This window comes from Papio anubis, chromosome 7 (genome assembly GCF_008728515.1).
Source record: "Papio anubis isolate 15944 chromosome 7, Panubis1.0, whole genome shotgun sequence".
Lineage (NCBI taxonomy): Eukaryota > Metazoa > Chordata > Mammalia > Primates > Cercopithecidae > Papio > Papio anubis.
In genome coordinates, this window is record NC_044982.1 from 94,689,127 (window position 1) to 94,703,380 (window position 14,254).

General features: G+C 40.6%; 1 protein-coding gene across 2 annotated transcripts in view; it reads right to left on the minus strand.

The window, feature by feature from the left end:
- The window catches only part of MCTP2 (multiple C2 and transmembrane domain containing 2), a 264,097-nt gene that overhangs the window by 188,745 nt on the left and 61,098 nt on the right, over positions 1-14,254 (minus strand). For both annotated transcript variants that reach the window (XR_002523209.2, XM_009210961.4), the window contains exon 2: positions 8,127-8,640. Coding sequence is in view for 1 of the 2 variants with exons in the window: in XM_009210961.4 (XP_009209225.2) it covers positions 8,127-8,588 (462 nt within the window). In the remaining variant the exon portion in view is untranslated. The remainder of the gene's footprint in view (positions 1-8,126; positions 8,641-14,254) is intronic.

The following is a 14,254-nucleotide window of genomic DNA, read 5'->3' on the forward strand; positions in this document are numbered from 1 at the left end:
GAGGTCCTTTCCTCTCCTCTGTGGTTTTTCACTCTGCTTCTCTGTGATCACTAACCTGAAACTATGCAGCTGCCAAGCAATTTCTGAAAATATCTCACTGGGGAACTTCTCTAAATCACTCAACTCACCCACGTAAGCACGGGCCAAAGCTAGTTATTCACGACTCCAACTGCCAAATGAAATGTCAGGGAAGGACATACCCCATTGTGGAATTACATGGATTATGGGAAGGGAGAATGATCCTTTCTTTCATAATTATTAGTTATTGACCATGACAATGAGCCCATTCAATCTTGATAATTATCCTTGTGTTTAAAAGGACACAGTGGACACAGAAAAATAAATGTCTTCCTTTTGTGATCAACTTTTTTTGATCTCCAGTTCTGAGTTCTCCCATTTGCAGAATTGTACTTCCAAACTCATGTTATACACATAGTTCTGTGCACAGTCCCAGGATTCAGACAGTCCTGGAGTTAGATCCTGTCTCTGACACTTACTAGCTGGATGACATTAAACAAGTCACTAAAATTCCCCAAACTTCTATGTCATTCTGAAAAATAAGCAATGTTAAAAATAATTATAAAAACTAATGAATACAACCATAATCATGGCAGTGAGCACTTGTTAGGTGCTTGTGACTGCCAGGTACTAGGCTAAGGCCTTCATATTTTTTGAGCCCCATAGACAAACTTAACTAATCTGTATTATTCTCTGCCTATCTGAGTCTTACTCATTCTCAAAAGGAGTTCTCTTCAAGCCTTTCCTGACCACCCTGCTCAGAATAACCTCCCCCACTTATCTCAACTGGTTATCTAGCACTGAGTAGAGAGTGGTTGGTATTGCTGGTCATTTTTTCCAGTGTCTGTGTCTAATCCCAGTTTCCCCATCAGCACCTACAGCAAGAACCAGAATAGACCATATGCATTTTCTAAATACTTAGCTAATTTTACAACGCATGTTAAAAGCGTCTTGTAAAATAAGTACTAGGAGAATGCTGACTAGAGGAGAAAATGAGGAGGAAAAAACCAGATAAGAAAAAAAATAAAAAATAAGTTCCTCTTCCTCCGAGTTCCCTTAACTTTAGCTTCATCACATTTAGTCTGACACTTGGAAACTCCTTTCTTTAGGGCCCTAACCACCTAGGGACTCCATGTATCACCCTTCCCCAATGCAACTAAATTTGTCATGACTTTTCGAGCCTTTGGCAATAGTTGGAAAGTCAACTACAGTGATAATATGAATCAATATACATGCATACCATATAAACAAGGTTTGCAGAAAGGCTGAGAGAAGAAGAAAAATGACATTTCTACTCTTCAAGAGCTTATACTCTAACAAGAGAGACTGACTGCTAAACAATTGGGTGTGTATACACACACACCTATATAAAGGTATATGTATATACACACACACACATACACACACACACTCCCATACATATATATCCACATGTGTGTGTATGTGTGTGGAGATATTGGTATGTGGCAGTAGTCTATGGTGCTCTCACCTCCTCTTTAGCCACAAGTCTTGGTGAAGAGCAATGAGATCGTCCTCTGAGGCTAAAAGAGTTAAAAGACCAGAGTTAGTCAGCTCAGGCGACTATAACAAAACACCACTGACTAGGTGGCTTAAACAATAGAAACCCACTTCCTGCCTTGCAGATGACTCCTTTCTCACTGTGTCCTCACATGGTGGAGAATGAGAGACCTCCGGTGTCTCTTTCTCTTGTATAAGGACACCAGTTCCATTGGATCAGGGCTCCATGCTTCTGACCTTACTTATCCTTAATCGCCTCCTAAAGGCCGTATCTTCAATAGTCATGTAAAGGTTAGGGATTCAACATAAGAACTTGGTCTGGGGGACACAACTCAATCTAAGCAATGACTCTTTATCCATCAGCATCCAGACGTACAAAGTCACCTAAAGGAGACGATATGGGTGCCAGGCCACCATGATAAGATATCAGCCTTACTGAAGTGATAACATACAATTAATGAAATAGTGTATCAATCAGAAACAGGGAGAGGTCATGCCAGGAAGCCTCAATAAAAGTTTGGACTTGTTCAGAAGGAAGGAGAGAGAGCCTATGCCACAGGATGTTAAAATCCAGGCTTCCTGGACTAAGTGGGCTCACAGAGAGAGATGGATAAAGGTGGCCCTAGCAGACAAAGTGTGAGTATGTCAAGTTCTAATTTGTGGCTCAGTACTTATTGTGAGATGGATGGTGTATGAAATGCCATTCAGCAGGGAGCCCATGCATTCTCCCTGCAGTGTGCCGATCCCTGCACCAATTTTCCCAATTCTCATGTGACTTCTCCTAAAGGCTGACTGTGGGGAGGAAATGCATTTCAAGTATTTCCAGGCCCTGAGATAACAATTTCTCCTAACTGGTTAATGAAGTAGGCATTGATTATGATTGGACTTTTTGTGTGATTTGACAACAATGAAGAATGAGCTGTTTACATCGAAAGAACATTAGAGTATTTAGTTTTTTATTATTATTTGAGATGGCATCTTGCCCTGTCACCCATGCTGGAATGCATGGGCACAATCACAGCCCACTGCAATCTCCGCCTCCCAGGTTCAAGCAATTCTCATGCCTCAGCCTCCTGAGTAGCTAGGACCACAGGCATGTGCCACCATGCCCAGCTAATTTGCATATTTTAGTAGAGACAGGATTTCACCAGGTTGGCAAGGCTGGTCTTGAACTTCTGACCTCAAGTGATCCACCCGCATTGGCCTCCCAAAGTGCTGGGATTACAGGCATGAGCCACCACATCCAGTCTAGTCTTTAAAGTATTTAATTCTCATGGCAAATTAGTTGTGATTATCATTTATAGCTCAGACTCATAACCATTTGGTTATCATGAGTCAGTCCTCTGAGCTAGATGACCACTGGACGGTGAGTACGTGCATGCAGACTTTCTCAAGGACTTACTCAGTGACACCCTTGCCCAGGACCAATTTGCCTTCCCCTCTCTACCTCCTCTGCCTGTTGTAATCCCTTCTCTCTACGGATTTCTCCACAAAACAGACTGAGGTTAGTGCTCAGAGTAAAAATGACATGCTATGAAAATGAAGGCAGGCTGATTATTGCATTCATCACACAGTTGGAAAAAGCACCACAGAGAAGGTTTCCACTAGGCCTTGAAGAATGGGAAGGATTTCAGTAGAACAGAATGAATATGAGGTAGATGATATGTTTGGCTCCGTGTCCCCACCCAAATCTTATCTTATAGCTCCCATAATTCCCACATGTTGTGGGAGGGACCCATGGGAGATGACTGAATCATGGGGCAGCTCTTTCCCATGCTGTTCTCGTGATAGTGAATGGGTCTCATGAGATCTGATGGTTTTATGAGGGGAAGTGTGATAGTTAATACTGAGTGTCAGCTTGATTAGATTGAAGGATATAAAGTATTGATCCTGGGTGTGTCCATGAAGGTGTCGCTAAAGGAGATTAACATTTGACTCAGTGGGCTGGGAAAGGCAAACCTACCCTTAATCTGGGTGGGCACAATCTAATCACCTGCCAGTGTGGCTAGAATATAAGCAAGCAGAAAAATGTGAAAACAGAGACTGGCCTAGCCACCCAGCCTACACTGTTCCCCCATGCTGGATGCTTCCTGCCCTCGAACATCCGACTCCAAATTCTTCAGTTCTGGAACCTGGTCCGCTTGCTCCTCAGCCTGTAGATGGCCTATTGTGGGACCTTGTGATCATGTGAGATAATATTTAATAAACTCATATATATAGAGAGAGAATATATATATGTATATTCCATTAGTTCTGTCCCTCTAGAGAACCGTAATACAGGGAGTTTTCTTGCACGAGCTCTCTCCCTTTGCCTGCTGCCATCCATGTAAGACATGACTTACTCCTCCTTGCCTTCTGCCATGATTGTGAGGCCTCCCCAGCCATGTGGAACTGTAAGTCATCCATATTAAACCTCTTTTGTAATTTGCCCAGTCTCACTATGTCTTTATCAGCAGCATGAAAATGGACTAATACGGTAGGTAAGAGAGGAGGAAACATGTGAGATAACAAATGATGACCCCACAGAACATGAAAAGCAGGGAAAGTAAGAGTCTACCATTATTCACAGGTGTTTGGCTTGAACGACTAGGTGAATAATGGTGATATTGCCAAGAAATCATGGTCTCTGTTTGAGGTGGTTCTTCAGGCAGACAGTGAATTCTGTCAAGACAAGTTGAAAGCAGGTTCCTATGAGACATCCAGTAGGGTGTGGATCCAGAGCTCAAGTCTGGCTAAATCCTCTTCCAGCAATGTATCCTTTCTTCTAAGCGTACATTCTCACCTTTTGGTTTCACAGCTGGATTTGGCACTTGCAATATTTTAGGCTCTGCCTGTCCTGTTTCTCACATTCCTTCTTCCTTGCCCCTTATCCTTACTTTCCTCTTTTGCCCCATCATTCCATTTCCCCATAACAGTAGACAAACACTTCACTTTCTTTGCTGATGCTGGTGGGCCTGGAGGTGACTGTAGAATTCAGACATTGCTGATATTTGAGGCCCTGTCCCACTGCCACAGGCTTAACCTGGCACCAGAGCAGCGTTGGTACACAACAGAGGAGGCAAAGTCCTAGGGGTCCCTCAGGCCACAGATGCTCACTCCTTGCTTGACCCCTCTGGAAAGCTAAAAGCAAAGTAAGTTAAACTGAGAACACTGGACAAAAATCTGATTATCCTTGCTCCACACCAGGCTTGCCACATGCCAACTCCTTCCTTCTTCTTCATTTCTTCCCCATTCCACAAAAGGTATAGAAAGTCACTGGCTATTAACTAGGAAGAAACAGATAAGCCAGATCTATAATACAGAAGAACCAATTCCCAAACTCTCAGGTGACATGAATTCTGCAGGAATTCCCTCTTCATTAAAAAGAAAAAAAAAAAAAAGCAGAAATTATGAATTCAGAGTTAAAATCAACATCAAATTTCAACTAAAAAGTTTACACCTGCCTGAACCTCTAATTTCAATTATCATATAAAATGAAGTTGAGTTTTTCAAAAATCACAAATGTTGATTTTAATTAAATCATAAACTAAAGAAAACTCACAGGAAAAACAGGAACAAATACCCAAGTAACCTGAATGCACACGTTGCTATCATTGTGTTTGTATTAAACAAATAACAGCTGAGCACACGCTATGTGCTATGCGCAAGGCATGAAGCTATACTCTTAGAAGACAAAGACAAATGTGTCTCCCCAGCCACGCCAATCCTCCAGATTAACACAGCCTAGTGGAGAAGATAAGTAAGGGAGCCCCTCTTCTGTACCATGTGATAAACTGGCAGTGGGACAGGCCCTTAAATATCGGACTCCAAGTTCTTCACTTTTGGAACTCAGACTGGGTAGTGGGACAGGCCCAGCTCAAACAGGCAGGACTGAGGGGAGGAGCCACTGAGGAGCGAGGTGGGTAGGCAGACCTAGACTGCAAGGGATCCTAGGGGTCTGATCAGCAGCACTCCTGTCCCTCTGTCCTCTGCAAGCATGTCACACCCAGCAAATCTATGGCACTCAAGTAGTGAGAACCTCAACCCTGAACGGTAGAATCAGTCTTGGTCTTTGTTTTGTACTTTCTAGGTCAGAAAAAGAGGAGCAAAAGATTCGTTTTTGAGAACAAAGATTAAAAAAATGGTTGCATTAAAAGGGAAAATCAAATGACCAGAATAACCTATTCTTGAAGGAATCTGCCTATTCTAAGCTTTCTGGATTTAGCCTGCAGAAGATAAAACAGCCAACCCAACAACCCCTCATCTACTATCATGGACCAGCCCACCCTTCCAGACACACATCACACCACAAAACTCCCAGAGCCTCCAATCCAGGTAGAGCAAAACACTCATCACCCCAACAGCACCCATCCACACTTCAGGCCTGTGATCACCAGCTTTCATCACCTGGCAAGCACACTATCCTCTGTGCCAACTTGGACACTGCTCCACAGATAACATGCTCTCATTTTCCACACACTGATCCCCTCCTTCCAATGAGTTGCCAGGAGACCAGGCTGAAACGTTTTGCAGGTACAGCTCTGATATCCAGTTGGCTCTTATGCTCTGCTTTGTAGTGTATTATCTCCCAGAAAATCATAGTTGGAGGGTAGAGTCACTTTCTTACCCACCTCTATTTCCAATAGCAACTTTCACACTGCCTGGCCTAGAGTAGCAATCAAATATTTCTGTTTGCTCAACAAAGACAATAAAAGTTATTATTAAATTATTTTTATTATTTTTATTTTTTATTATTTTTTTGAGACAGAATCTCACTCTGTCACCCAGGCTGGAGTACAGTGGTGCGATCTTGGCTCACTGCAAGCCCCGCCTCCCGGGTTCGTGCCATTCTCCTGCCTCAGACTCCCGCGTAGCTGGGACTACAGGCGCCCGCCACCACGCCCGGCTAATTTTTTTGTATTTTTAGTAGAGACGGGGTTTCATCATGTTAGCCAGGATGGTCTCAATCTCCTGACCTCATGATCCGCCCACCTTGGCCTCCCAAAGTGCTGGGATTACAGGCATGAGCCACCATGCCCGGCCACGACAATAAAAGTTCTAAATCGTTTAACAGCAGTTGCTTCAAAAAAATTCCTTCTGAGTATGAAAATGTTAGCATATCAAAGCCAAGAAGCCCACTTGTACTTTCTGGTCAAGAAAAAATAGATGAAGATTAACTTTATTATATAATTCAACATGTTACCTTCCTTATACTGACCTGATTTAATAATCTACTTCATTTGCATATTGTTTAGTAGAAACATGTATTTCAAAATTATAAATAACTAAAAAGTCAGAAAAGGTTTACAAAATGGATTTTATAAAATGTAATGCCAAATAAAAAAACAGTTAAAGTCATTTATGAGTAGTGGTGTCTTAATACAGTAATGCTTGCTAACACATAAGGCCATGATAGCCTCCAAACATCCATGGTCCCTTCTCCAGTGAAACCCCAATATATGGAATAAGCAATTAGTTTTGTTTCTAAAAGTGAAACTAAAAATCCAAGTTGAACAACCAGTTTCCTATGCAATTGTTACACTAACCTGGAACACAGAAAAAGTAACCCCTTACTTCAACATGGAAACCTACTTCAGTGTCAGTAATGAAAGACTTTTTAAAAATAACTAATTACATCAGTCACTTAAATCATGAGTTGGTAATCTGGGGATTTAATTTAAATTATACTCACCTTTGAAATAGAATATTTGTGTCACTATATTTGGTTAATTGTATTGAAATACTAAAGTTTTGTTAACTTTTTTTAAAAGAATGCATATGAAGTCCTTCACAGGTAAGTGCACACACACGTGTAAAACAGAAGGAAATTCAAATCCTTAGGCAGTCAAATGGGGACGTACATTCATACACTTCTTAGGAGTAATCATATGCATGGTTTGTCTACAGGTATGACTGGGCAACAGTGTAGTGAGAGAGACAAACATACACTTAAAAAAAAAAAAAAATTCCAGGAAAAGTTATGCACTTAATTTCTTTGCCAGGAGACAGATAAAAGAGAATTCATCCAATATGGCTTTTAATGTCCTAAAGTATTCTGGAAGAGTTATTTGTAATAGCTTTAAAATGCCCAGAGGTCAATCCTAAAACTAATGGGAACACCGGGTCCAATCAATATTGCATTAATTTAAATTCCTGTAAACAACATTCTCCCCATCTGAGCTGACCACGAAAATAACTCCTAACCAAATTTTCCAAGGGGAGGGGAAGGGGAAGGGGAAGAGGGAGGGGGAAGGCGAGAGGGAGGGAGAGAGAGAAAGGGAGAGAGGGAGGGTGAGGGAGAGAGGGAGGGAGACAGGGAAAGAGGGAGGGAGACAGGGAGAGAAAGGGAGAGGGAGGGAGAGGGAGGGAGAGAGAGACAGAGTGAGGTGGGGAGAGAAGGGGGGAGAGGGAGAAGGGGGTAGAGGGAGAGGGAGAGACAGGGAGAGAGGGAGAGGGAAAGGGAGAGAGAGGGAGAAAGAGAGGGAGAAAGAGAGAGGGAGAGAGAGGGAGGGAGAGAGAGGGAGAGAGGGAGAGAGAGATAGGGAAAGAGAGAAAGAGAGAGAGATAGGGAGAGAAAGAGAAAAAAAATGAGAGCCCAGCTCTGTTCTCACCTCTGGTTCTTCTGGTGCATCCCCTCCAAGGGAAGTTTTCTGAAGATCAAAGATGCCGTTGCTGGACACCCGCCTCTGCTCAGGAGAGGCATAGGCCTCCTCCGAGTCTGTTTCCACCACATGGAGGTGGCTGGCTTCTTCCTGGCTCCAATCCAATTCTTCTTCAGACTGTTTCAAGGAGCTACTGCTGCTCTTGGGAAAGATCCCTGCAGTGGACAGACTGCTGGGCACCGAGGTGTAGGAAGACTGTGGCCCAGAGTAAGGCCGGCCCTCTGGAGCCAAGGCCTCAGCCTCCAGGAGATCAGGCACCGAGAGGCTTAGGCGGCGGTCCAAGTGATGCCTTGCCCTTAGATCTGGGGGCTTACTTGGGTTCTTTTTCACCTTCTTCTTGCTCAAGTTGATCAACAATGGCCTGGTCCGCTGTTTTAATGAGCCCCAAACAGATGGTTTTTCCAGATCCATGGCTGCATGAAGACCCAAGAAGCCACTTCTCAAGAATACGCCTCAGTGACTCCTATAAAACAGATTAAAAAAAAAAAAAAAAATGAACGTTCTTGGTGGCAGTAAGGCACATCAAAGTGGGAAATATGACTCAAAAATCTTACAGTTTCCAAAAAGTGATTAAGACTGAAACATTTGATTGGTAACTTGTATAAATATTGGGAAAAGCATTTTTAAAGAACTTTTTAAAAGAATTTTATCAGAGCAATTGTAGAAACATTAAAACGACGAATGAGATTATAAGGTTGGCACCAAAAACAAATGCTTCATGAAAAGATAACTTTCTTGTTTCCTCCCCAGAGAAGGCAGAGCTAAAGACATTCACGAGAACACTAACAGCAGCTGTTCTTCAGTATGATCAAGGGGTGGGGACTTTCTACTTCTCTAAACCGGAGGTCAACAAACAGTCCCAGTGCAGGGCCAGTTATTAAATATTTCAGACTTTGTGGGCCAGATGGTCTCTGTCGCTACTACTCAACTCTGCTGTGTGACATCAAAGGAGACAGACACAATACCCAAATGAAAGAATATGGCTGTGTTGTAACAAAACTTCGCAAACCTAGCAGACTGTGGATTGCAGATCCCTTCTTTAACCATGTCAACTTCCTTCCCAGAATTAAGCGTACATTTTGAAGAACAAAACCATGGCCTTATCAACTGGGATTCCATCTAGTATCTTTCAAATTTACATTCACATACAGGTGATTAGAGCAATAAACATTTATAAAAATGTGAGCTTTGTTCTTATTCAGAAGAAATGACAAACTTCCTATAACGAAGCCCTTAAAAAAAGCAAGCTTCCAAGATTTAGCCTGAGAATGTGAATGAGAGAGTGTCACTCGCTAACAGTTGGTTATGAGAGATAAGGATGCTCCACACATACAGTAAATACGTAATTACAGAGTAGCATAAATGCTGTGGAGGAAAGTGGTGATTTGGGATATTACAGGTTGAACTCATCAGGGATCAAATCAAAATCAAATTTGCAGAAATAACCCTTATTTTATGTGCCACATGCCTCATAATAAATCCTTTCAGTATGAAAAAGAACAGGATGGGCAGTCACTGAAACCTGGCCTGTTTGTATTTTGCCACATTTGGCTGAGGCCAAAAGAGGCCAAGAGCTTCCACAAAACACGTTTTCTAAAATCAAGGACCCTGGCTGTTGTGCCCCACCCCAGTTCCTTCCAGGAGAGGACAGTTTATCATTGTGAAGAACGATCCAGAAAGCCAGAGATCAGGGTGCGTGCAGCCATTTGCCTGCTGAAAGTCAGGACTTCGTCTCTATAACCCTTGCCTAATGACCAGCGCATGGCAAGAGCTTCTCCCAGGATGAACTTGGTATCTTCAGTAGATAAAGTAAAGATTAAGAGCTTGGCTTCTCAAAACAGACTCCATGGGTTAAAATTCTGATCTGCTGTGTTCTACTTAGATGTATGATCAGGTGCACGTCACTTCACTAAGCCTCCATTGCCTCACCTAACCAGTGGGGATAGATTACCTAATTTACAGATACGATGAGATAAAGTAGAAAGCACAGTGTCTGAGGCTTTAAAGCACTCAGTCATAGAAAGCTGTCTCTATCATTATTCTCATCATTTGTTGTTTGGATAATCTTAATCAAGTTACATGAGAGCTCTGTGTCTCATTATTATTCCATGTCACAGATGAGTTTAACTCATCTGAATGAGCTAATACACAGAAAGTGCTTTGGTACCTAGAACAGTGCTAGGTACGGAGTAAATGTTTAATACAATGTTAGCTACTTTTTAAATTGTTTCAATTACTTCGTATTGGGTCATTTTGGCTTTAAATGTTTAAATATTTTACAACTTTTTTGCAGCTTTTAAAAACGTTATCGTAAACAGAAACTTGAATTTCACATTAGCAATACACAAGTACATTCAATTCACACCTCACAGCTTGACTTGCAAATATGATAAAAGGCATTGCCTCTATTTTCATATAGCAATATTTTCCTTCAATTAGCATCTAATGAAGGAGAACAGGGTAGCATTCTATGGAGACATGGGAGGAATCTGTAGGAAATGGGAAATGTCAAACCAACTAATACAACCAGAGGACCCACAATGTGACAGGTACTATGAGAGAGACTCGGGACAGAGAGCAGAGTCTTGAAAAAATTTATCGTGTATGTGGAAATCAAAACAACGCAACTGAAACATCTGAGAAAAAGAATTTATACAAATTCCACACTAATTACAACCAGACAGAATTTTTTTTTTTTTTTTTTTTTTTTTTTTTGAGTCAGGGTCTCACTCCGGTTGCCCAGGCTGGACTGCAATGGCACGATCACAGCTCACTGCAGCCTCGAACTCCTGGGCTCAAGCGACCCTCCCATTTCAGCCTCCGAAATAGCTGGGACTACAGACGCATGCCACCATGCCTGGCTATTTTTTTGTACAGATAGAATTTTTGACAGAAGAAACATTTAAATGAACTAAAAATCTAAAGCTGAAAGAAAAAAAAAATAATTTAAATAACTGAAAAGTCTGTTGTAAAGAAAGTAATATATATGGAAAACATAAAAATGGAGAAGGTGGCCAGTAACTTCTCAGCAAAAACAATGAGACTGAAGTTTGGGAATGACACATATGTCATGCAGTGGCTGCTGATGAAGACTCAGCACACGTGTGAAATAAAGTGTATCTGAGCACAGCCCAGAGAAGCAGCACTGTGATTTCCGTGGCAGCAGCAAGACTTCAGATGCGCTCACACAGTGGGATACTGTACAATGCTTAAAACAGTCAGGTGAAGCCAGATGTGTTTCAACACAAGTAATGAGAGCTATCGAGACGGAGATAGACAGACAGACAGATAAAGTACAAGTTTAAATTCCTGACTCTATAGATTTTCTCAAAGAGGTTCCCTACAGCACCCCAAACAGACTCATCAAAAGAGTGTCTTTAAAAATACCCAGTTCCAGTCAGGGGTGGTGGCTCATACCTGTAATCCCAGCACTTTGGGAGGCCAAGGCGGGTGGATCACTTAAGTCAGGAGTTCGAGACCAGCCTGGCCAATATGGCAGAATCCCATCTCTACTAAAAATAAAAATAATTAGCCAGTAATGCCAGCAACTGAGAGGTGGAGGCACAAGAATTGCTCAAACCGAGGAGGTGGAGGTTGCAGTGAGTTGAGATTGCGCCACTGCACTCCAGCCTGGGTGATGGAGTGAGACTCTATCTCAAAAAAAAAAAAAAAAAGGAAAAAGAAAGAAAAACAAGTTTCAAAATAAATAAATATAAAAGTAGACAATCCTGGGCTCCACCACAGAAAATGAACCTGAGTCCCAAGAATCTGCCTTCCAACAAATCTCCCTGTTCTTACTATGCAGATCAAAGCTTAGGAATCCTAGGGGAGAGGCTTACATTCCCCTCTGAGAGAAATTTCCTATTTTGAAGGGAGACTGGGAATGGGAATCAACCTCTTATGAAATGAAGAGGTTTATTTCCAAGCAAACCAAAAACATCTCCAAAAAAAATGAGAAAAGGAGTTGGTATAAACAAAGTTGCATTGCTAAAGAATGTGTGTAACTTTAAAAATGCTTATTTTCTCCACGCACTACACTGTCCTGTGCCAAGAGAGAGTTTCTCTCCTTTATTTGAGGGGGTGAAGCTGGTAGGAATGCACGTATTACTGGTACATTATAATATATTCAAGAGCAATTCCAAGTAGAAAGCAGGGATATACCTAACCCCTGGACACTGGAACCAACAGTTTCACCATCTTTGTTTTGTTAAGAAATGACTTCTTCCACTTTATTTTTGAAATCATTCTAAAACAAAATTGGCTTTTGTCTCACTTTTGGTGCACAGTTCTATAATTTTAACACATTTACAGATTTATGTTCACACCATCACAATCGGGACACAGAGGGGTCTGTCTATCCCCATAGGATCACGCGCTCCCAGGCCCCCACTTCCTTCCTCTGGAAACCACCGTTCTATTCTCTGTCATTATTGTTTTGTCTTTCAGGGAATGTTTTCTAAACAGAATCATGCAGTATGTAACTTTTAAAGACAAGCTTCTTTCACTCAGCATGTTACCTTTGAGATTCATCCAGTTGCCTCACATGTCAGTAGTTCAACTTTTTGTTGCAGATAGTTGTAGTCCATTGTGTGGATGTACCACAATTTATCTATTTACCCCTTGAAGGACATTTGGGTTGTTTCCAATTTGGAATTCTTACAAATAAAGCTGCTATAATCATTTGTGTATAGGATTTTTGTATATGACTATATGTTTTCACTTCCCTGGGATAAATGCCAAAGAGTGAGATTGCTGGGTCATCTGGTAAGGGAATGTTTAACTTTATAAAGAACTTGACAACTCTTTGCCAGACTTTAACAGTAGCAATTTGCATTTCTGCCAACAATTATGAGAATTCCAGTTGTCTATATCCTACTCAGGACTTAGTACTATCAGGACTTTTAATTTTAGCCATTCTAATAGGTATGTACCTAGTATTATCAACATCTGGGTTTTTAACTTTCATTTTCCTAATGTGTGATGTTGAAAACCTTTTTATGCATTTCCTGTCTTTTTATCTACTTTGATACGCTGTCTATTCAAGATTTTTACACAATTTTTAGAAATTGGGTTATTTTCTTATTGTTGAGTTATGAGAGTCCTTTAAATATTTTGGATATTAGTCCTTTGTTGAACACATAATTCGAAAATATTTCCCCTACTGTGTAGCTTGTCTTCTCATTCTTAGTAGTGTCGTTTGCACAGTAAAAGTTTTTAATTTTGATATAGTCTAACAAGTCATCTTTTAAAATTTTATGTTATGTACTTTTGGTGTCATGTATAAGAACTCCTTGTCTAATCGCAATTAACAAAGGTTTTCTCCCATGTTTTCTAATAGTAATATAGTTTTACATTTTACACTTAGATTTATAATTTATTTTAGATAACTTTTGTATAGTGTTATATTTAGTTTAAGGTTCATTTTTCACATGTGAATAATTTTTTCCAATGTCATTGTTTTAAAAGACTGTAATATCTCCACTGAATTGCTTTTGTACTTTCATTGAAAATTGATGGTACATCTTTGTAGGTATATAACGTTGACTCATTATTCATTTCCATTGATCTATGTAACTATTCCAACACCATTTTGATTACTGAAGCATGATAGTCTTCTAATTGGGTAGTGTGACCTCTCCAAATTTGTTTAGCTATTCTAGATTTCTGTATTTCTATATAAATTTCAGAATTAGTTACTCTCTATAAAAAATATACTGCTAACATTTTGATTAGTACTGTTTTTAATAAATAGAGCAGTTTGGAGAGTGCTGATATATTTACTATGTTTAGTCTCCAATACAAGAACATGGCAGGCCTCTCCATTTATTTAGGTCTTCCTTGGTTTCTTTCATCAGCATTCTCTGGTTTTAACACACATACCCAGTACATGTTTTATTAGGTTTATTTGTATTTCATTTTTGTTGAAGCTATTGTAAATGGCTTTTCATTTTTGTTTCCAATTGTGTATTTTCAGCATAAACATAAACAATTTAATTTTTTTATATTGGCTTTGTACCCTGTAACTTCCAAAATTTACTTATTGGTTTTATTATATTCCTTTAGGTCTTCTACATAGA